This window comes from Anguilla rostrata, chromosome 2 (genome assembly GCF_018555375.3).
Source record: "Anguilla rostrata isolate EN2019 chromosome 2, ASM1855537v3, whole genome shotgun sequence".
Classification (NCBI taxonomy): Eukaryota; Metazoa; Chordata; class Actinopteri; order Anguilliformes; family Anguillidae; genus Anguilla; species Anguilla rostrata.
Genome location: NC_057934.1, coordinates 18857015 through 18881352, shown reverse-complemented (window position 1 = coordinate 18881352; position 24338 = coordinate 18857015). Strand labels below are relative to the sequence as shown.

General features: G+C 49.2%; 1 protein-coding gene across 2 annotated transcripts in view; it reads left to right on the top strand.

Annotated features, from left to right (window-relative positions):
* LOC135247501 (inactive ubiquitin carboxyl-terminal hydrolase 54-like) overlaps window positions 1-24338 on the top strand; it is an 86728-nt gene that overhangs the window by 10997 nt on the left and 51393 nt on the right. For both annotated transcript variants that reach the window (XR_010328226.1, XM_064321005.1), the window contains exon 2: window positions 21899-22787. Coding sequence is in view for 1 of the 2 variants with exons in the window: in XM_064321005.1 (XP_064177075.1) it covers window positions 22641-22787 (147 nt within the window). In the remaining variant the exon portion in view is untranslated. The remainder of the gene's footprint in view (window positions 1-21898; window positions 22788-24338) is intronic.

Sequence of the window (24338 nt, the reverse complement as noted above, 5' to 3'; positions counted from 1 at the left end):
AGATTTTGGGCTCATCGTGAGCAACGATGCAACACTGATGGAATCGAGCCACACGGAACGAATATTTTTATTGGTAATCTCTCGGCAAGCAGGGGGCGGGGCTTGCGGTCGCGATTGCTGCTGGGAACACAGAAATCCACGGCCTCTCTGTAAACCCCTCACCCCCCCCTAACCCCCCAAACCCCGCACGCAGAAGGGGCAGAAGGTGCTCGTGAGCCTGAACGCCGGAGCCCAACGTGTCCGCGCTCCCCATGGCCGGCTCTCGGCTGCGCCGGAACCGTCGCCGCCACATCTGCCGTTTGTTTGCTTTGGGGCGCGGGCGCGCGTTTCCGAGCGCGGGGCCCGTGTTAAACGGCGCGGCGATGCGTTCAGGCAAACGTTCAGGCCAGTGCCCGTGCGGGACCGCACGCGGGTCACAGCCAGCGCACGAGCCCAGCTCCCAGTCACGGTTCACCCCACCCCGTCCCGGAACGCTGCAGATCGGTGACCGGGAGGACGTCGGGACGCTTTCCCCTCCGTTCGTTCGTCTTTCGTTCGTTTGTTTTTCGCGCATTCCCGATCGCGGAGGGAATGCTTCAGCAGGGAAGCGGCGGCCGCATTTGTGCGAAGCGAAAATCTCCCAAGAATGGGAATCCTTCCATGGCTGCTGCAGCAGCAGATATTTGCATATCGACTAAATTCTGTTTGTGGAACCCGAAACAATGAAAGCGCAGGTAGGATATTCAAATCGACCAATGCAGTGTATCTGACCATAACAGACGAAAGTTAAGCAACGGTACTGAATTAGACCATAACAGTGAAACAAGCTTCCTTAACGCCGTCGTTATGAAGTACTAGATAAACTGAAGTAAACACAGGAAGTCATTGTGGGTGGCAGAGAGAACAACAGATTATTAGAAAAATCACTGAAAAAATTATTATTAAATCATTCTTTTTTTTAAATAACCAAGTCAGCATAATTTGTTGGTTTGTGCAACCTCTCCCCCATTCATACAGCGGTGCAGATTCCAAGGCAACCTATTTTTCTTCCTACCCAGGGGAGGAACGTACAAGCCTTTTGAGAAGAAAATCATTTTCTTTGGTGTGCATAAATTCATCTTAAAACATAATTTATTAATTTTGTTCTTTCTTTAAGTTAATTTTTGACCCTGGATTTGTATTTTGACTCGGACTGGGATGAGCAGTTGCATTTGCAGGCATATGTCCCATCTTTCCTCATTTCAGGAGTGCAGACAAACGCTCGTTCTCCTCTGAAGGGTGCGCCACCTGCTGGCTGCTGCTTCATGTCGCCCTGCAGTCCGCCAGCGGCGCCGCCGTGCCGTGGCGTCGGGAGGCTACGCTGCGCGTCAATCTCAGGCAGATCGGTGACAGGAAGGAGGAGGAGAGTTCCGACCGAAACCCTTCCTCTGTGGGCCACGCCCTGACCAGTAACGCGCTACCCTGCGTCACACTCGCACGCCGAAACCCGGCGTCCCGGCGGTTCGAGCCCCTCCGTCCCCCCCCCCAGCCTCCCACGCCGGCGCGCTCGTAAGGGCAGCCGCGGCAGGTCGCCGGGGGAGACGGCGGGCTTATCGCGGGATGCCGCCGCAGAAGGAGGGGGCGTTTCGGCGCCCATAGCTGTGTTTGCCCACAGATAGCGATCGGGGCTCGTAGCGACCGGCTGCGCAAACAGACGGGGCCCTCAGCTGCGCAGCGGGATCTCATTAAAGAGATAGGCCGATCCGGCCAATCATTAAAGAGATAGGCTGATCCGGCCAATCGATTCGCCCGCGCCCGCTGCCTTCTTCGCCCTGTCGCCGGGGGGCTGATTTGGCTGCTTTGCGTTTATCTACCTGTCTGTTCGTGAAACCGCAATATAAAGTAATCCCGAAAACGTGTCTTACTGTGCGTTTCTGAGGCTGCGCTGCTTTCGTATTGAAAATAATTTAAAGTGAACAAAGAAATGTGTGAGAATGTCCTTATAAACAACATCCGGAAATGGATCCGGTCAATGTCTGTCCTTAGGTTTGACTCGCAAGTATTTACGAGCGTGACTTCCTTCTTCACAGAACACAGAACGGAAATTGATTAAAAACACTTGAAACTTTTTTAATAAGGCCATTTATTTGGAAGTCAAAAGACAACTATTGACTGAATCCAGGCTCTGGATTCCACAGAAACCTTGGAGTTCATGTTAATACAGTACTATCTAGAAAGTTACAAGCAAAAGTGTAATCTGGTGTTATATCTTGGAAATGCCGCTTTTTCACTGAAGATGTAGTGGTTGTGATTGAACCGCTTTGTACAGCGAAAGAGTGGGGAATTGATACGGAAGGGTTTTTTTTTCTTTTTCATCAAGTAGGTCTTTTCTTTTAGGTGACTTGGCAGTTTTATTGAATCCCGGAGAAGTTGCGATGAACGCTCAAGGCTTTTGGGAAAAGCTTGTGTGGATTAAGTGCTCGGTGGAGAATCCCTCTGTTTTAGCCTTCCCCCTTGTGCTGTAGGGCCGAGCTCTTTCAGGACATCCTTCTCCTTGCAGTCCTAGGGACTGCCAGGTGTATAAAGGCTGGACAGGCCCTTTCAGGCTGGCAGCGCCCCCTACAGGGCTATAAGAGGGGAGGGGTGAAGTGGGAGTAAAGGGGGAACCCATTTCGACTAGTGATGTAACCCTGGTATACCTTTCCACCGTTATAGTTAGAGTGGATTCAGAAAATGTAGTGAAGTCTGCAGATTGGATGCAGACTCCAACCTCAGTTATCTTAATAAATACTGCAATTGTGACTTCCGAAGTAGAGAAGGCAATTACGTTTTATGACCGTTACAAAATATTCTTCCATTTAAGAGACACATGAATAGAGATTCATGTGAAATATAAGAAGTGGAGGAATTCTCTGTTGCAATATCATCATTTCAAATGGTCCTTTGCAGACACAGATTAAAGATTTTTGTCTGATACATAAAACGCAGGTCACGCTAATTATTGTAAAAAGAAGGTTGTATAGCGATCCTAAAAGCCATTACATATTATTCTACCTATGGGAAAAACAGGACGGGTCTCTTAGTGAGTCAGTGGGAGCTGGTGTTGGTGTTTCACTGTGCCACAGTTTCATCTAGTTTTTTTTTGTCTTTTTCTTTCATGGATAAGGTTTTCCGAGTGGATTACAAAAATAAAAAATGAGAAATATTACAAATTATTGATTGATTAACTTCCAGCAAGGGAATTAAAATACCTTTGAGCGTGTTAAAACATTTAGAGAAAATTACTCTTTAGTTTAGAATGTAATATAGGCCTATTGGTTACACCGTATGACTGGTATACATCAAATAGCATGTGGTGTCAGAATTCAGCAGAATTAGTCTGGTACAGTATTTAGTTATTATGTCACATAAAACACACGTAAATAGACGCAGATTTTGAACTTGAACCGTGTTGGTGCAGTCCTGAGTTTCAGTTCCAGTTTAAGCTGTCGCCCCATTGTGAGCCTATGGCAGAGTGGACTCACTGCGAAGCAGGGGATATAACATGCAGTCCTAGTTCTAATCATCATCCTGTAATGGCGCGGGTGACTGGTGGGGTTTTCTCGGCGTCTAATTTGAAAGGGAAATCGGTAACGAGCTTAGCGTTTTAGCGCGTCAGCGTTTTCGCGACGAGCGCGTTCGACCGGAGGCGGCTCGGCACCGACCGCGGTCTCCTCGAGAAGGGACCGCGTCCGCCGACCGCGAGCGGGAAGACAGGATCCGCGGCGGGAAAAAACCTTCCGGCGGACGCGTTTTCGCCTGCCTCCGCGTGCCCGTCCCTGACCTTTCTCACGCTAATCCGGGGTGACATTTTGGGCACACGGGCTGCGCGTTTCGGGCGGAAAGCAGGGGGGGGGAGGGGGGGGACGCGTGTGAAATGCCAACCCTGCCCGTGTCACCGCTGGCTTCCCCGGGAAAATGAAAGCAGCTCATTCTCCTCCCTTCGTCTCCGGTCGGGGCTGATGTCCGTGCCCGCCCCCCCCCCCCCCCCCCTTGTCAGGGGCTCTAATTAAGAATCCATTAAGCAAACGAACGGTAAACTCAATAAGGTTTCCGCGGCGCTCTCGGCGGGGGGGGGGGGGCTGGAGGGGCTGGGGGGGCAGGGGCGGGGGACCCCCGCGCCCCTGGCCGGATTCCAAACCCCGGCTCCCCCGGACTCCTCCAGCGGCCCGGGCCACTTCATCATTCTCCGCTTTAATTGGCCGGATCGTTCCTCGCCTGTTCTCCCCCCCGCGCGAAATGCCGCATAATGGCTCCTCTGCGTCGCCCGGGCGGGTGCCATGCGCCAGTGCCTTCCCAGACCACACCCCCTCCCCTCCCGAATGGACTGCATCCAACGAAAAGAGCTGTGCAGATGCAGCAGATTTATTATTATTATTATTATTATTATTATTATTATTATTATTATTATTATTGGTTTTGGTATCACCTTCTGTTTTCTACCAACCAGAATCCTGCAATGAATTTGTGTGATTGTTCGTTTTCTATAAATGGCAGATTTGTGTTTTTTCTGCATCTTGTAATGCTCTCTTGGTGTTCTTTGGTGTACAGATTATGAACTCCATGTAGGGACTGTGAAGCATTTGATGATGACTGAAATAACTTGTACCGATCTCTTGCTTGGTGGGGGGCACTTAAGATGTAAGCATAGAAAGGCACCATCGACAGACCTGACAGTAAGAGTGATGAAAGGGTTCTGTCCTCGTTTCTTTAGCTGTCAGCTGCGAAGGGAAGTGACACCTTTTAGCTCCTCCCTCCTGGTATTTGCCCAATCACAGGACATACTGTACTATGCACTATGCTGGTGAGCTGGAATTCCTAGGTGTGCTAAACCTTTAAGGTACAGTATAAGATCACACATATGTGATTAGAATGTTCTTAGTTGAAAATTCTAATGCCGACGTTACAGTCATGACTGGTGATCGAATGCAATGGAGTTCTAGAAGACTGACTTAGAATTTTGAAATGAACATTCCAAAAAAATATTTTCTGAGAACTCGGAGCAGTCAGACCACCAAGCTGACCACGCCCCTCTGGGTATGCTCAGCACGGATGCAGGCTCGCCTGATCTGGACACCTGCGATGAAGGCGGATGATGAGTCAACCGCCATCTGTGTGACTGTGCTGGGCGTCAGCGGAAGAACCCTAGAACTGCACGGTCAAAATGGCTCCATAGATTCTCATGGCTCACCATATAGGCTACCTGTCGCTGGATTCATAGCATTGAAAGTTCTGCCGAAGCTTTGATGCTGAAGCGTTGTATTTTGAGGCATTATGAATATTCATGACAAGACTTGGCCAATGACAATACTTTTGCAGTGGATGTTTTGTCCTTGGGCCCAACTTTTCATGAATATGTATCAACTTTAATAAAGCTCTTGTGAGTGTTGTTACTAAGCAGAACTGAAATTAAGAAGTGTATGGTTGGAAGAAATACAGGAGCTGTCTATCTGGTTACTATAGTGAATCTGTGATGGAGGTCTCATTTTATGCTAGGATCTACAACCCGTGTAGATTGGATTGGCTTGATTATTCGTGGGTTAAAATACACACTGCAAAATGATAGTATGTGTATTTAAGCCTAAAGCAGGGGTGTCCAATCTTATCCGAAAAGGGCTGGTGTGGATGCCGATTTTTTGTTCTTGCCGAGCACTATGACACCTGATTCTAGGCTACTTATCAAGGACTTGATTGAAGACCACGATTAGTTAATTAGTTGAATCAGGTGTCGTAATACTGGGTTGAAACAAACATCTGCACCCACACCAGCCCTGTTCGGATAAGATTGGACACCCCTGGCCCAAAGGATATAGAAAAAAAGCATTAAAGGAAGCGCTCATGTCCTGAAATGTAGTCCTTGATAGCAATCTCACTTTTCTTTAATGTAGGGTGTTCCTTACACAGGGGTTTGGAATGCTTGTGTAGAAAACCGTATGCAATTTCCTAATTCAGTGAAAGGGCACTATAGAGATTTTCTTATAATATAAAAAAAGTCTAAAAACTCGTTGTAGTCGAACAAACCAGGATCTGGTATCGAATCCTGACCCCGCCGGTGTTGATTATGGCTGGCAGTCCCCACAAGTGGCTGTAACGGGGTTTTGGCACGGTGGGGTGTAACGGGGTTTTGGCACGGCGGGGTGTAACGGGGTTTTGGCACGGTGGGGTGTAACAGGGTTTTGGCACGGTGGGGTGTAACGGGGTTTTGGCACGGTGGGGTGTAACAGGGTTTTGGCACGGTGGGGTGTAACGGGGTTTTGGCACGGCGGGGTGTAACGGGGTTTTGGCACGGTGGGGTGTAACGGGGTTTTGGCACGTCGGGGTGTCCCCATCTCCCGGTGCAGGGAGGAACGAGTCCTCAGACAGACGTTCTGACGGCGGCGCGTCGGAGCGCTCTCCTCTGACGGAACGAGCCGCGCCGCTCAGCCGGCGGACCGCGGGGCGAGAAGCAGCCGCGGCCGGCTGCCCGCGCTTCAGAGGAGAGTACGCAGCTCTGCCTCTGCTCGAGGGACGCTTTAGAAAACGTGGAAATCGGCGAGGAGATAAAAATAAAGGAAAAGAGAAGAAATGGCGGCGGCGTGATTCTGTGAGTCGGCAGGGAGAGTGCGCGCTCCCGGGCTGCCGTTCCGTTGGCTGGCAGTGCGGCACGGGCTGTGCGAAGAACACGTCGGAGTGCATATGCGCCAGCCTCTAATGAGGAACACGGACCAACGCTTAGCAAGTATCTGTGAATGGATTACTGCACACGTGTGGCCGACAAACATGCACACGCTCACATACACACACACAAATCCACACTCACATGCACAGATATGCACACGCTCACATACACACACACACACACACACACACACACAGCCACACTCACATACTCACACACACACACACACACATAGCCACACTCACATGCACAGATATGCACACGCTCACATACACACACACACACACACACACACACACACAGCCACACTCACATACGCACACACACACACACACACACATAGCCACACTCACATGCACGGATATGCACACACTCACATACACACACACAAATCCACACTCACATGCACAGATATGCACACGCTCACATACACACACACACACATAGCCACACTCACATGCACGGATATGCACACGCTCATACACACACACACACACACACAAATAGCCACACTCACATGCACGGATATGCACACACTCACATACACACACACAAATCCACACTCACATGCACAGATATGCACACGCTCACATACACACACACACACATAACCACACTCACATGCACGGATATGCACACGCTCACATACACACACACACACACACACATAGCCACACTCACATGCACGGATATGCACACGCTCACATTCACACACACACACACACACACACACACACACACACACATAGCCACACTCACATGCATGGATATGCACACGCTCACATTCACACACACACACACATGCACATACACACAAATTCACAATCACTGGCACATAAATGCTCATTGTCGCACTCACATGCGCAAACATGCACACACTCACATTCATGCACACACACCCACACACGCTCACACGCACACACAATAAAACATACATAGGCACACACACACACACACTCTCTCTCTTTCTCTCTCTCACACACACACACACACACACACAAATTGGAACACACAGTGTTTTTTTCACACCATGGTGCGTGGCCATATGGTGAACTTGCTGATGCAGCAAAACGAATCTAAAAGACACATGAGATGGGCTGAAGACCCTGTCGTTTCCATTTACTGTGATATTGGACTTTGGCCTCGGCCCTGCAGAACCGAGGAAATGAAAGTTATTATTTTGGGCGGGTTGGAGAAGGATGGGGAGCGATGATGGAAAACTGTAGTTTTCCAGCTCCTGGAAATGCATGAAAGTCATTTTCTCTGTCATTTTTAATGTTGTCATGTGGCAAGTGCGATGGTGTATGAGCTGGCATTTTACCCAAGTCAGCGTTATTTTTTAATTTGATTCACTCAGCATGATTGTGTTTTAGAGTGGAAGGTTATTTTGTTTTGGGGTCTGTGTGTGGGTGGGTGTGTGAGCGTGGGTGGGTGTGTGTGTGTGTGCTTGTGTTCGTGCGTGCCTGTGTGTGTGTGTGTGCATGCGTGTGTGTGTGTGTGCTCAGCCATGTAGGTCATGTTATATAGCATGAAAGTATCTTCTCCAATGGTCAGTATTCCTGTCAGATTCCTATTGTGTGCATGTAAGCAGGCTTGTTTTCACCATGCTTGTCCTGTTCAATGGTATTGACGTACTGTGTGGGATGTAATAGTAAATGCTTTGCTGCTATGCAAATTGATGTTATACTTTGTCCTCTGTGTATACGGTGGAACAATGAAGAGTAATGTATATGGAAAGGCACGTATAAGCAAGGCAAAAGGCGATGAAAGGAAGGGATATGTGAGTAAAGAGAGAAGATAGATGCATACTGGAAGAGGATATGCCCAAACCTTGCCATTGGCCGAAATTTGCCTCTATGCCAGTGACTCCCGAAACCTAACCACTGAGACAGCACAGGATTGGGCGAGGACTTGGAAAGCAGGGCTTCGTGAATCTGCCGGTGGTTAGAAGCAATACGCCAAGTGTTCCCGACTCTAATCAAAATGTTTCGTCCTCCACGGGGAAACACTATGTTTGGTTCTGACCAGTGACTTGCTGACAATGTGTGGTCTTTGCCTAGTTTTAGGATTGCATCATCATTGATCAGGACTCCTTTGATAAACAGAAGAGCTTCTGTGTGGGTTCCAAATTTTGGTCATATGGTAAACTGGATACCGCTTGAAATGCTCTTAGTAATTGAGGGGACGATAACAGACAAGGACATGGATGTGGATGCTAAATATTTGTAGAGACATGAATAATTCTTTTTTCCCTTATGACTGTAGCTAGTAGAAATTAGAAGATGGCAAGTTAACTAGTTAATGGCTAGTTAGCATATCTGGAAGGTCTAGTGTGGGCTACCTGTGCTATTTAATGGAAAGCTAGTTAAATTTAATGTGGGTAAATTGTTTTCAAAAACAAACACACACCCCAAAAAACCTATTAGCAATATAGCCGGAAAGTTGCTTGGTGTGTTAAAGTATAAAGGTTGTAAAAAAGTTTCTACAATATTTTATTAACCATAATTTTACTGCACCATGTAAATCATCAAATGCATGTGCATAATTTAGTCATTTCTGGCTCTGTCACCAGTGGCAGCTTGTCCTTTTCCTCCTTTTGTAGTTCATTTTTGCAGTTCAAAGGTTACACGACATATGTCACATCCTGCTTTTTTATGTGCGATCTTCCCGTTGAGCCTGGACTTTTCCTTTATTGAAGCCGGTACATATTTAGCGGTAATTGCTCCCTCAGGCGTGCCCCAGGAAGACGTTGATGGATCAACCAGCCGAACGTTTAAGACACCGCTTGTCCTGGCTAATAAAGCCGTTAAGTTTTCTCAGCGCGCGTGCATCACAAATTAAAGCACTGGCTCTTGGACGGTGTCCAGCGGCTCACGAGGAGTTAGGCCTAGTTGTCCTGCCGGCGGAGCATTGTCTCCACCGACTTCCAGAGGGATCGCTGGGGCTCCTCTGATTGGTGGAACGAGGGGGAGGAGCTCATGCCCTCTTGTGGGAAGTTGGAATAAGCAAGGTCCAAGTCGCTTGTTCACTAAAGCATTTCTTGTTTTAAAGTGCTCATTATCAGTTGAAAACAGTTGGATAAGTAGAAATTAATCTGTTTGTGTAAAATAATTTTTTTTGGCACGGAAGCTGCTCCTAGGTTTTTATGGACATTTGCAGGTATATTTTTCTCATAGGCCTATATATTTTTGTGAAACATGTTTGTGCAAATCATGGCATTTTAAATAAAATAATTTAGCCTATTTTCCAGGTACAATATGCTTCAGTGCATACCTTTCTATTTTGAAAAAAAAATGTATATGTATAAAATGTGTATTGATATTCAGAATTCCATTTCAAAGATTATCGCACATACGTATATGACATAGACTATGTGAGAGAGACAATACTCTTATACAGTGCATTAGCCTAGTTAGTGGACATTTATCCAAGAGAAATGTTGAGAAGGGCAGTGGTAATTATGGGAATCGAAGTGACCGACGTGCCTCAGAAACTGTTTGGATTGCTCGTGTCTGTGTACGGGTCTGTGGAGGAAGGGGAGGTGTAATGTGAGCTAAAGACTACAGCATTGTTCTGCCGGATCCCTTTGTGTCCAAACAGTGGCTCTTGTCTTTTTTCCTGCGTAGCTCATTGTGAGGCTTGAGATTTTCACTACCCCCACGATGACCTTCGAACAATGAGAGTTTTTTTCCCCCCACTTTAGAAACAGTTATAAAACTTTTTTTTTTTTTTTTTTGAATGCTGTGTGAAGAGGGCAGCTTTCGAATGTGCTTTCACCCGGCTCCGTGGCTGAAGTGCAGATATGGCGCTTTCTTACGCTGTCCCGTTTGATGAGTCCTGACAGGAGCGTAGCCGATACGGGGCCGGATTAGGGGCCGGGCTCTGCGGATCTCCTGGGGGGGGAGATGGGGGGGGGGAACCGGGCGGTGGTGCTTCTCAAACCTCTGATTAGCCGGCAGTCTCGGCGACGGAAAAGTGCGTCCCGGCGGATTTGATCAAAGACGCGTTTGCGCGTCGCCGCGCTCCGTAATCTCGGATGCGAGGCGTTCAGAGACTCCGGTAGCGAGCTCTTGCGGTTTACGCCACAGAAGATAAGAGGGGAGCGATGATCAGAATCCCATGGTGACTTAGCTGAAGATCCACATTGGGTCATTTGTGGTCCATGCTGCTATGGCCTGTCATTCCCCTTGCACAGTATCGTTACGCTCCCTTACGGAAACGACCAATCGACTGTGACTTTGTCCCCTTCGATCCACAGAACAGCTTTACCGCAGGAGCGTATTCTGCACATTCACCGACTTATTGCAAATGTGCTCTGCCAGTTTTTAATTCCCTGAATGGACATGGCAGAGGAATAGAGGCATTTTTATGCACATATAGAAGACTGCCGCCGGTGGTTTTTTTTTTGACAGAGATTGAACTTGGCCTCCTCTGCAATCATTCACGGTTATTATTTTACCTCCTTAAAAAAAAATGTCAAAAGAGCCGATTCGCCCGGGAGCTTTGTCAGTCGGAGAGGATGATGGCGAGCGCCGGGTTCCTGTGGGCGGGGCGGCTTCTGTCATGCCAACGCAGCCCGGCGAGCTAAAGCCGGAATCTAGACGTCTAGAGTCGTGGAAATCCAGGCGGAGAGACATTTTCACATAAACGGACTAGGTTAACCCCGATGTAGCTCAGATTTTACCTGGATATTGCCTGGGCGCATCCTTGTCAGCTAGGAAACTTTCACTTTTCAACCAGTTGTCACCGGGTTTTCTCCCGGCTACAACGTTTCACTGGCTTTTCGCCGACTTTTCAGCACAGAAGATGTTCGACGGGAGTGGTGCCCCTGTTGGGTTTTTAAAGAAAACCGTTGGGGTCTGAGGTAGCTACATTTCCATGGGAATTCCCTCTGGCCATGTCGGTGCTGGTGGCCAGTGAGCTTGCAGACCTGCACCCCTCCCTTTGTGTATCACCTTGAACAGTGGTTCTCAAACTCGGTCCTGGGGGACCTCTGTGTACGCTGGTTTTCATTCCAAACTCAACAGCAATACCAGAATTTTAACAAGCTGTTAATTTGTTCTTAATTAGGTGCTTTTCATGTTTTCGAGCTGGGGTTCCAGAAACGGCCAGTGTGGGTGCACATACCTGATCTAATCAATCTGATCTAATCTAATCAATCACTAGAGTCATTGCTAAGCACCTTGATTAGTAGAATCAGGGTCAGGTGTGTGCACCCACACTGGCCCTTTCTGGATAAGACTGGGGACCCCAGCTCTAAAACATGAAAAGCACCTAATTAAGAAAAATTAACATCTTGTTAAAATTCTGGGATTGCTGTTGAGGTTGGAATGAAAACCAGCGTGCACAGGGGTCCCCCAGGACCGAGTCTGAGAACCACTGACCTTGAAAGCACCAAGCTTTTTTTTTTCCGACTCGCTTGTCCAAAGCCGCTTCTTAACCTCGTACGGAGACGGGGTCACAATCACAGGCTGACTTTTTGTTTTGGAGGAAAGAGAGGCTTCTCCTCTCGCGGGCGGATTGCGCACAGAGCCTCGCGTCCCTTCGCTTCCCCCGTGTCACAGAACACGACCGCGCTAATGAAAAAATACCGTTGCGTGTGAGAGGGCGAGGGGAGGGGATAAAATGTCGGAACAACTGATGTAGGGTACTTCTCTGAGCGCTTCCGTGTCTCACTAAATGCATGTGAGCAATATACTGTATGTGGAAGCTGCATGTTGGTTAGTGCATTAACCTGCTTCAAATAGCATGATATCTCATAACCATTATGCTTTCGGAGTGCTGTATTAAATCCTCGTGGTGTAGATAGTGTGGTCAAAAGATATCAACATAAATTAAAGAAAAGAAAAGTAATAAATAAAGTAACAGAAACAAAGAGTGTTATGTTAATCCACAGTGAATGAATGTGCCGTTATTCTAAAGTTCATTCTGGATGCAGAGGTTGAATCTCATGATTAGATATTGTGGAATGGTAATGCTGCTTTTTCTTGGTAACGCTGCTGTGTATTCTGGGAAATAATGTCGTTATAAATGTATGCGGCTAATTAACAAATTGGATCAATTTGTTGGATTTAAAGCCCAGTATCTGCGCGGGTGGAGCTGAGTTTGACGCCGCTGACCGAGAGCAGCTTAGAGCAGCCCAGGGGAATGCTTGGGAAGAGCCGCGAAACGGATACTTTACTTCGGCCTAATCTCGATAAATCCTTTTCGGCTTTGTACCGCGTTTCACCCGGGCTACGCCGAATTATCAATTTTACCAGTTCTTCACGCTTTAAAGTATTCACCACCAATAAAAGACAAACTCTGCCACTTAGCACAGAAGTCACGGTGCCGTGTGTTCCATAACTAACTCTGAGCACGTAACCCTGCTGTGAAGATTTGACACATTTCATCCTGTTCACATGAATCAGGCACAAGCCAGTCTCAGGGTAATGCTGATGGATAGATATACAGGGCGATGGAGGATCTGAGTCAGGCGTGGGATATAAATAGGGCTCCCTGTTTTCCGGTGAGAGTGGAATCGCTCGGGGAATTGCGGATGTGAACCTGTGGAATTTTAGTCCTGTCTGTTGAATGTAGTCGAGCGTAATCAAACGGAATCGGGAGCCTAGCTTCATGTGAGATTCATAGGGAGTGATGGCGGATGTAGCAAATTAGCCGCTCACTAAATTATTATCTCGGCATAACTGTACCTATGCCAGACCAAGAGTGGCACTGTTCAGGGTTTTCTACAGAAGCACTCTCTATGGCCACAGGCTCTGACCCTGAACAAACATGCAGAATTCAGAAACAGAAAATACTGCATGAACTGGACTGAGAGCCTGAATGCTTCGTGATGAATGGCTAAATTATTATCGACAGAAGCCACTCTACTACAGTGTGGGGAAAATGTAGGCCATTGCCATTTATGTATTATTGAATAATAATAATGGGTTTTTACAGAGCACCGCTCACTGCCTCACAGTGCATTACAATGAAGCAGGGAGACTCACCTCTTCCACCAACGATGTGTAGCACCTACCAGGTTTGTACCTGAGGTGGAGCTGGAGGGAATTATTGATGGGAGGAGGGCTAGGTTGAGATTATGTTGAGGATGGTTTGATGACCATGTCACATGACCAAGGCCACGGCGAGCCCCTCCTGTCCTCTGTGAGTCATCGCCTGAGTCATCTGACCTCTGAGAGCAAGCTGCCATGAGAATGGCCATTACGCACTGTCACCAGGTCACATCACTGCCCGCTGTGCCTGTTAGTGCTTACACACACACACACGCACGACACACACACACACATGCTTGTAGACATGTACAGGAATGTACACGCGAACAGACAGACACGCACATGCAAACACATGCTTCTGGACACATGTACAGACCCGCACACACACACACAAACGCACACACACACACACGTACAGCAAAGTGAAGGTTAGTTCAGGTCTGTGCTGGTTGCTTCAGTGATCGCTGATGGAAGCAGGCTGTATTGAGCAGGTGGATCTGTCTGCACGACCTGCTCTTGGCTGTACCAGGACTGTTCTCCTTCTGCTGGGCCTGAATTCAGGTCAGTTTTCTCTGGTGAAAAAAACAACAAGCGCTAACTCGCAGCAGAGCGACGGAAAGATGAGAACCTGTCAATGACACTGGATTTTAAAGCTGAAGACGAACCTGAACACAGCTTGACCAGACCCACGACCACAGCATCACAAATTGGAACTACCTGGTTTTGCTCCTTGGTCTCCCCTGCTCTCTCTCTCTTTCGATCACACACACACACACACACACACACATTCACACACACAAACACACTCTTGTCTCTCCCCCAGTCTGTAACTGTAGTTGGTAGCTATGCTGTGTGTTGCAGTTTGCCTGGGAGTGAGTTCATTGGTTCATTGTTTGGTCACTGGGCAGAGTGTTGGGGAATGGGGGACACTGCCTAAGCATGTGTGTCCTGGGCTCTGTCTTTTCCCCATGTGCCCAGAAGTCTGCCTATTTCCATGGCGACAGTGCCGTCCCCCAGCCCCCCCAACCCACTCACCGTCCTGGTTTGGTGCTGGAAGTTCACAAAAAACACAAACCCCCCCCTGTCCCCCACCGCTGTCACTTCAGGTTTCGATGAAAGGAAGATGGAATAGACACTATAGGGACAGCAGAATCTCGCGCTGCCGTTCGGTGGAGATGCGGCCGGAAGTCGCGGCGCAAACGCACGGCCCGAACCGTTGTCCTAGCCGCCGGGCGCTCCGAGATACGACCGGAGGCGACGCTGCCGTTTGGAAGCCGGTCCGGAAAAACAAAATCTCCTCCCCCCACACACACACACACACACACCGCCTGCACAGCCTCCTGAGGCCGTCTTGACCTGAAATCGCATTCCAGATTCCGGGTTGTTCCATCGCAGCCTGCTGAAGCGAACGCCGTTTCGATGCCCGTGTTCTTTTGAGGAGAGTGTCAAGTGGGGACGGGAGCGTGAGAGGAGAGAGCGTGATTTTCTTAAAAGCGCGTTTTGCGCCCATTACGGTTCCTCAGGCCAGACTCGGGCGATCTTTTCGGTCAGGGAGGGCGAAGGCGTAACTTCAGTTTGAATATTGGAGTGTGGGGGGGGGGGAGGGTCGAAATGCGTAGACGCTGAGAACCGAAACCCTCCCGGAAGAATTTTTTTTTTAAGAGCAAAATCAAAGCAAATCAAATTTGATTTATTTGACACATTTCTTGCAGGAAGTAGGCCTAACTCAAGCAGTTCAGATACAACAGACAAAAATATCTATTAAAAAAATAATAGCCGCAGAAATCATACAACGAAGCGAGTAACAGTAAACACCATAAAATCGAAACGAAACCAATTCAATTCCCTTAATCAGAAGCTGCGCTGAAAAGACCTTTTCGGTTGTTTTCTTGAAAGCCTTTAATGTTTCAGCTGGCAGGTTATTCCAGAGGCAGGGTGCATGGGAACTGAAAGCTGCTTGGCCTGCAGTCTTAGTTTTAACCCCTGGAATAATTAAAAGACCAGTGCCAGATGATCTAAGGGATCCAGAAGGTTTATAATCATATCACGTACCGTATGTACTTTGGTGCTCGGCCATTAAGAGATCTGTAAACCAGTAAAATCATTTAACAATCAGTTCTGGAACTGACGGGTATAGCCAATGTAATGATTCAGGACAGGTTTAATGGGATCATTATTTCTGTTTTTTTTTTTTTTTTTAAACTGTGCTGCTGTGTTCTGTATTAGCTGTAGATGGCCAGTAATATTCTTTGAAAGACCAGAGAAAAGGGCATTACAATAATCTTGTCTGCTTCAAATTAAAATATGTGCAAGTTTCTCTGCACTGGTTTGTGAAATGTGAAGTGTTTTTTAACCGATCATTTCGGGTGAACATTTCAGTACATCCCAACCGCAACATGAAATCTCCATCTTTATTGTATGAAATTATTTTTCTCATCATCATGCTATATTATTGGGGGTTTATTAGGCCTGTTGTGTAATATTAGGGGGGTTGTAACCCCCCTGTCCCCCCATAAAATGACACCCTTGAGCGAAGTTGACCTGCGGGCTCCTCCAGGCATGCAGGCCCCGGGGTGTCCCGTTGCCCTGCTCCCGTCCCGTGGGGGGCATGGCTGGGGGGGGGGGGGGAGAGACAGATGGGGGGCGGGGTTGCTGCTTGCTGTCACATACTCTCCGCTCCAGCAGCTTATGTAATTAAAATTTCGGCTTGGCGTGTTCCGAACTCACTTCTAAGTTCCTTTAGCTCATCCCTCCTCAATAAACGCTATTTCTCATGATTTCTAAGTACCTGCTGAAGGCAACATTAGGACAGCCGCATAAAGCATCTCTCCGTATTCACATCTGTCAGCCGCAGAGGAAGATGCCATGGCAGGTGCATTTATTTATTTATTAACTGTGTAAACGTCAGGGGCATAAAATACGCAGGATAGGGTTGAAGCCCGGGGTAAAAGTGCTGCGTAAATATTATAATGCCACATTAATACAGTTATAAAGGCAGTTTGAATATGGGAAAAAAGTTGAAATTCCGAGAAGTGCAGGCATTGGAGCAGGTGACAGATGTCACCGGTGTTTTTTTTTTTTTTTTTTTGGATGCATTCCTTGGTAACGGGCCAGGCATCTTTAAAAAAAAAATACCCCTAGCATTCCCACAGTGATTAAAATCAATGCAGTTCCGCACCGACGGCCACAGTGTGCACAGAATGCACGTACAGGCGCCTGAACGTACTGACGTGCGTTGAAGGGGCGGTGGTGGTTGCGTGCTGACCCCCTGACCTCTGACCCTTGACCCTTCTTCTCTGCGTCGGATGAAAACGCGGCGAGTCTTAACGAAATGAGGTGCCGCGTGGCCGGGCCACGGTCGATTATTTAATGCAGCAGGGCTCTCCGTCAAACGGACCCTTAAACGAGGCTGTCGCCTCACCCTGACCCGCTGTGATGTTTGGCTCATCCTCTGTGTGCGTGCGTGCGTGTGTGTGTGTGTGTGTGTGTGTGTGTGCGCGTTACTGTAGTAGCACTTCTCTCCTTCACTGCTCCGCAGTCCTGGCTGTACTCCATCTCCCTCTCTCTCTCTCTCTCTCTCTTTCCTTCTCTCTGTTTTCACTTTCCTTTGATGTCTTTAAACAAAATCAAGAAGGATTGATTGGTTTGGTCTTGTGACAGGCAAATAGATAAATGGAAAATTATTCATTTGTACAGTTTAATGTCCACTGTTTATTCTAATGTTTATAACAGAAGCAGAATCATAAGTGGTCTGTTTTTTTTTTGCAGAGGGCATTGGGGGAGGGGGGGGTGCAAATATAGAGAATTTCCAATAATGGACTCAGTCATGCTTTCTAGCTCTCTTCTGATGTATTATTTTATCTGTCCCTGCCAATGGGCTTCTTCTTTTTTCCGCTGCTGCTGAGAGACTCGGAGACAAACTGCAGAAGAGACGGGAATGGGGCAGTCGAAGAGGCGCGGGGTGACGCTGCCCAGCGCGTCACGAGTGCCTTTCGCTGCGTGTTTGCCGCGGGGTTCTTCCTGGCTCTGAGCCCGATGCCGTCCTGTCTCGGTTCCCCCCCCGGCGGCCATTCCGGCTCAGCCGCCCCGTCCATTCCGGCTCGACAGCCGAAGCCAGCGCGGCTTAGCCGCCGGGTCCGTTAGCTTGCTTAAGTCACGAGGGCTGCCTGGACTCTGTTTCGGGGGGGAGGGGAGGGGGGATAGTTTGTTCTTTCAGAGTGATATCCCGAGGAGCCTCTTTGCCTTAATTTAACGGGAGCGGAGGTGTTTTTGAGTGCTTCTCTCGTTAGGGCTTTCCACGGCGATGGGAAAGCGCGCGGCTCTCTGTGGCAGTTCGCTCCCCTCCCCCCCGTTACAGCCCGGACCGGGGGATCGGCCGGCGAGCTCCTCGCCAGGCGAGAAAGGCGGCGGTGCCACGCAGGGGCTGGCGGCTGCGGGACGCCCGCTGCTCCGTGCCCGCTGCTGCTCGCCCGCTGCGGTTCTGAGCCCGTGCCAATGTAGCGCCGCGGCGCAGCTAGCCTTCAGCCTGCCGCTTGCTGGGTGTGCCAGCTGAGGGAATTAGAGGGGATTAGAGCTGTTGTTTGTGGGGGGGGCATGTGAGGGGGGGCATTGCGGTCTCTAACAGACCAGTGTGTTACGTAACCTGTTTACAGATAGACTGGGCTGGGAGAGTTTACTGTGCACGCACACAAACACACACACTCACACACACACACACACACACACAAAAATACAAAAAATATTTATGACCTTGTCACTTTACTGGGAAAGTTAAGCGTGGGACTGAGATAATGACATTTGGCTATTTGAAACTTTATTTATGTTGATTTTCATTCTGAAGTATCCCAGCAGACCTTTTTGTGGTGTTTATTTCTGGCTGACTGTAGCTTCAGCCATATTGTGTGTCTGTCCACACTGACATTGAAATTCTCAATGGGCCAGTGGCTGCGACTTGATAAATGCATTTCATGGTGTATTGATGTGACAGCAGCCAATGGAATCATTTGATATTTGCAGAAGTCCATTATGAATGGATGCCTCTGGGATGAGCTAAGAGGTCATATGGTGGTCACGGCAGGGAAATCCCAGGGAAGGTTTAACCTTTGACCACCTCACCGTGAGTGGGATGGTTTCCATGACAGCTCTCTGGATTCTTTTAACACTCCCACCTTTGTTTCCATGCAGTACTGTATTGTACCACTAGGGGCAGTAGAAGCTGAAACCGCCATGTGAATGTGAACCCATGTAAACGCCTGTTCAATTCTTCGTATTTCAGTTTGCATGATTTCATTAAGGTTCTTGTGCTTGACAGTACGAATCAGTCATACTGTTGGCCGGTCCAAAGGCCTAATGGCTAAATCTGTGGCAAAGTGCTTATTCGGGCTCCAAGGGAAAACACCTCTATTGACTCAGCCAGGTTTCTGGCAACAAATGTCCTCTAATGCCTAGCGCTATGCACCGGTTCCATGTAGCTGGAGACAAACCAATGTTTCACAATGGCGGATGCTAGAGCTTATGGCCTTGATGCAAGTCAAATGCAAGTCAAATTACTAACCCCTCCTCCCAAAATAAAGGAAAAAAATAATGAATAATTAATTAAAATAATTAAGATCTAACCTGTTGCAAACTTAGAGCAAGACCAAATGTCCTTTTCTTATTTTTTCAGTGTTATTTTCATTTTGGATGTATACAGTTCTGTGGGGAGGGGGGGCGGTTGTATTTTCAAGGGCAAATGAATGCCGCCGTCCCACTCCGGTAAAAGCCTCTTTTTCAGCTGGACGATTAATCTGCGAAATATGAATGAGATTAGAAAGGAGCGAGCCACGCTCACGTTAAGCAGGGCTGCTTGGCTACGCTAGTATCAGGCCATAAACCCCCCCCCCCCCCTTCAAGCTTGGTAGGCCTGGGTACGGGGAAATGAAGTCACCCCTAAATTCCAGAGGTAGGCTTTTTTTTAATCTGTCCGTCTTGAACATCTGGGTGGCCCCTGTCAGAATGACGGAGTGTTGCCGTGCCCTATCGTAGGAAGGCTGATGGGCTTTGGGGGCGGGACATGCACTCTGACAAGGCAGTGTGTGAGTGCTGGGAATAATCTGTATCAGTCCGGCTCTCCCCACCTCCCACCCATCTCAATTTAGATCTCCCTCCATTTAGTTCAGCTCCATTTAATTAAAAATGCTTCACTGGCACCACATACAAATATTGCCAAAGCATTAAGAAATTTGTTAGGTCCCTGCTACTCGTTTTTAGCCAGTGCTTCTCTCTCTCTCTCTCTCTCTCTCTCTCTGTCTCTCTCTCTCTCACACACACAATATTGTTTACCTTATACAGGAACAAACAAATAATATTCACACACACACACGCACATGCACACACAATCACACATGCACGCACACACACTCTTGTTTTCCTTACGAACAAAGAAATTATATTCACGCACGCACGCACGCACACGCGCACACATACACTTGTTTGCTTTAAACAGGAACAAACAAATAACATTCACACACGCATGCACGCGCACACACACTCACACTCACAGGCGCACATATGCTTAGTGGCCAGTTTGTTACGTTTAGGCCACTTAATTTTACCTCTCTAGTACCGGGTAGGATCCCCTTTTGCCACCAGGACAGCCTGACTTCCTCGCTGCATGGATTCAACAAGGTGCTGGAAGCAGTCCTTAGGGATTTCGGTTCATGCTGACTCGATATTATCACACCGTTCCTGCGGACTTTTCAGCCACACATTAACGCTGCAGACTGTTCCACCTCATCCCCAAGGTGCTCTGTTGCATTGAAATCTGGGGACTGGGGAAATCTGGGGACTGAAAACACTTCACTCATTTTTGTGGAACCAGCTTGGGATGATGCATGCTTTGTGACATGGTGCATTATCCTGTGAGAGGTATCCATTTGAAAAAGGGTAGACTGTGGTCATAAAGGGATGCACATGGTTAGCGAGAATCCTTCGGTAGGCTGTGGCATTCAAATGATGCTCAATTGGTATTCAGAAGCCTAATGTGTACCAAGAAAACACTCCCCACACCATTACATGGATCCATGGATTCATGCTGTTCATGTCAAATTCTTACCTAACCTTCTGCGTGTTGGAGCAGAAATCAAGAAATCGAATCTTGATTTCTGCTCCAACGTTTCTAATGCACTCACTGTAGCCTCATCGTCCTGTTCTTAGCTGTGAGGTGTGGAGCCTGGCATGGTCTTGTGCTGCTGTAGCCCATCCACTTTAAGGTTCGATGCGTTGTGTATTCGCAGATGGCCTTCTGCACACTGCTGTTGCACAAAGCTGTTATTCGAGCATTTGTAGCCTCTCTGTTAGCTTGAAGGAGTCTGCCCATTCTCATTAACAAGGTATATTCTCCCACAGGTTTGCCCATCACTGGATGTTTTGTGTTTACTGGACCATTCTCTGTACACTGTAGTGTGTGAAAGTCCCTGGAGGGTAGCTGCTTCTCAGATGCTGAAAGCACTATGTCTGGCACCAACAGTCATACCACGGTCAAAGTTGCTTAGATCACACATCTTGCGTATTCTAATGTGTGGTCAAATTATATCTAAACAACTTCCCCATGTCTGTATGCTTTATACGGTACATTGAGGGTCAGCAGTACAATTTGCTGTTTGGCGGAGAAAGCTATTTGCGTTAGCCTAACAAGCAACTGTGCCTTAAAGTGGCCGGTGAATGTAGGCCTACATTGTGTGTAGTATTCAGGTAGCCTATATTTTTCATGTTCCGTTTGTTGGTATTTTACACATCTCTTTCACTTTGTACTCCAGCTTTGTTTTTTTATTTTTACATTTTTTGTACAAAATTCTTTTCCTCTCTCCTTTCCTCCCTCTCTATTTCACGCTCACTCTCTCTCTCTCCCTCCCTCTTTCTCCCGTTGTGCCTCCTGTGGAGAGTTCCATTAAAGGTGCTGCCACAGGGCCTGTGGGAGAGATAAAGAGCGAGTGATAGAGAGGCAGAGAGAAAGAGAGAGAGAGAGAGAGAGAGAATGCGAGCGGGAGAAGGGGGGAGCTGTTGTGTAGGCCTGAATGAGGCTGAATGTGGGATTTCTGCAGCCAAGGTGCCCCTGTCAGGACCTCTCACTCATTCTCCGTGAGGGAGAGATGGACTCTCGGAGGAAGAGAGAAGAAACGGAGTAAACCAATCAAACGGCGGGGAGGGGGAGGGGTCAGCGGCAGTGATTTACCTTGCCTTTTCTTTTCTGCTCTTCTCCCTGCAGACCGGCGGACCAGTGAATATCGAAGGCGTCTCTCTCTCTCTCTCTCTCTCTCTCTCTCTCTCTCTCTCTCTCTCTCTCTCTCTCTCTCTTTCCCTCCCTCATTGTGGGACGTTCCGCCGGGAAAGGGTGCGCCAGAAGCCCAGCCCAGGACACAGACGGGACGCCCGACTCCGTTTCGCCAGAGTACTGGACACGGGCGGCTCGGCGGGGGGGGTGTGAGAGGTCAGACCCGTATCTGACGGCACCGGGGGTGGGTGGGGTGGGGGTTGGGGGTCTCTCGCTGGCTGGCGGCGGCGGGCACGGGACACGGGACTAACGAGCGGCCCATGGGGGGGCAGGGCCACGTTGACGAGTTTCGGGAGCCCCGCCTCTCCTCTGCGCTGAAATCGCCGCCTCTCCTCCCGCTCCCTGACCGCGTCCGCTCCCCCGATTCCCGCCCCTTCGTCTCCAGCGGGGGGTGAGCGGCGCGCGGGACCGACCGAGGTTACGACCGAGGGACGACCGCAACTCGACCGCGCGCTCTTCCGGAGCCTCTGACTTTCCTTTCTCCTCTTTCTCTTTCTCTCCGCCTTTTTATTCCCCGCCTTCCGCCTCCCGGCTTCCGCAAGGATGAACGTCTCCCTTTTTCCCTGCCGAAGGACGGTCGCGTGGTGACCGCGGGGGGGGAGGGGGGGCGGATAGGGGGAAGGCTGGAGGTCGCGGTCGCGGTCGTGGCCGTGGTCGTGAGACCGGATCCAGGACCATGTCGTGGAAGAGGAACTACTTTGCGTCCGGCAGCAGCGGTATGCAGGGCATCTTCACGCCGCGGAACATGACGTCCATCGCCCCCAGCAAGGGCCTCAGCAACGAGCCGGGACAGAACAGCTGCTTCCTCAACAGCGCGCTGCAGGTAGGGGCTCGCCTGTGCACCCAGAGACATGTACCTGTGCAGACAGGGCTCGCCTGTGCACCCACAGACCTGTACCTGTGCAGACAGGGCTCACCTGTGCACAGAGAGACCTGTACCTGTGCAGACAGGGCTCACCTGTGCACCCAGAGACCTGTACCTGTGCAGACAGGGCTCACCTGTGCACCCAGAGACCTGTACCTGTGCACCCAGAGACATGTGCCTGTGCAGACAGGGCTCGCCTGTACACCCAGAGACATGTACCTGTGCAGACAGGGCTCACCTGTGCACCCAGAGACCTGTACCTGTGCAGACAGGGCTCACCTGTGCACCCAGAGACCTGTACCTGTGCACCCAGAGACCTGTGACTGCAGATACGACTCACCTGTGCACTCAGACACATGTACCTGCAGATACAACTCACCTGTGCACTCAGGACTCACCTGTGCACCCAGAGACATGTGACTGCAGATACGACTCACCTGTGCACTCAGGACTCACCTGTGCACCCAGAGACCTGCACCTGTGCAGACAGGGCTCACCTGTGCACCCAGAGACCTGTACCTGCAGATACGACTCACCTGTGCACTCAGACATGTACCTGTGCAGACAGGGCTCGCCTGTGCACCCAGAGACATGTGACTGCAGGTACGACTCACCTGTGCACTCAGGACTCACCTGTGCACTCAGACACATGTACCTGCAGATACGACTCACCTGTGCACTCAGACACATGTACCTGCAGATATGACTCACCTGTGCACTCAGACACATGTACCTGCAGATACAACTCACCTGTGCACTCAGGACTCACCTGTGCACTCAGACACATGTACCTGCAGATATGACTCACCTGTGCACTCAGACACATGTACCTGCAGATATGACTCACCTGTGCACTCAGACACATGTACCTGCAGATATGACTCACCTGTGCACTCAGACACATGTACCTGCAGATATGACTCACCTGTGCACTCAGAGATGTTCCTGCTGGCGTGACTCACACACACACACTCGCACACAAACAGTCACACACGCACACACACAGTCCCACACACACATGCAAACCCACTCTCACTTGCACACAAACAGTCACACGCACACACTCTCACACACAGACACTCGCACACAGACAGTCACACACACACATACACACGCTCACATATGCACACTCACGCACGCATACTCACACAAACATGCACTCTTGCACACACACTCACACACACACACACAAATCCTTGCACACGCAGTTCACAGACACAGTAGGATCAGCAGGGAAACTTGTTCAGGCAGTTAAACTGAACCGAAGTTCGCGTCCTCCCCGCGATGTTCAGTCCACCTCCGGTGAGAGAAAATGGCAGCCTGAGCGCAAACGCTCAGCTCGGCTCTGTTGAAAGAAGCCGCGGTCAGAGGGCGGCGTGTGAAAACGTGTTTAATCCCGCCGTTCAGCCCAACTCTCCCGCACCTCTCAGCAAGACGCGCGCGCCTGACTGGCTGTGCATTAATAAGGTGTCCCACATCCAGCGGATTAAAAGCGTTGGATGTGTACCC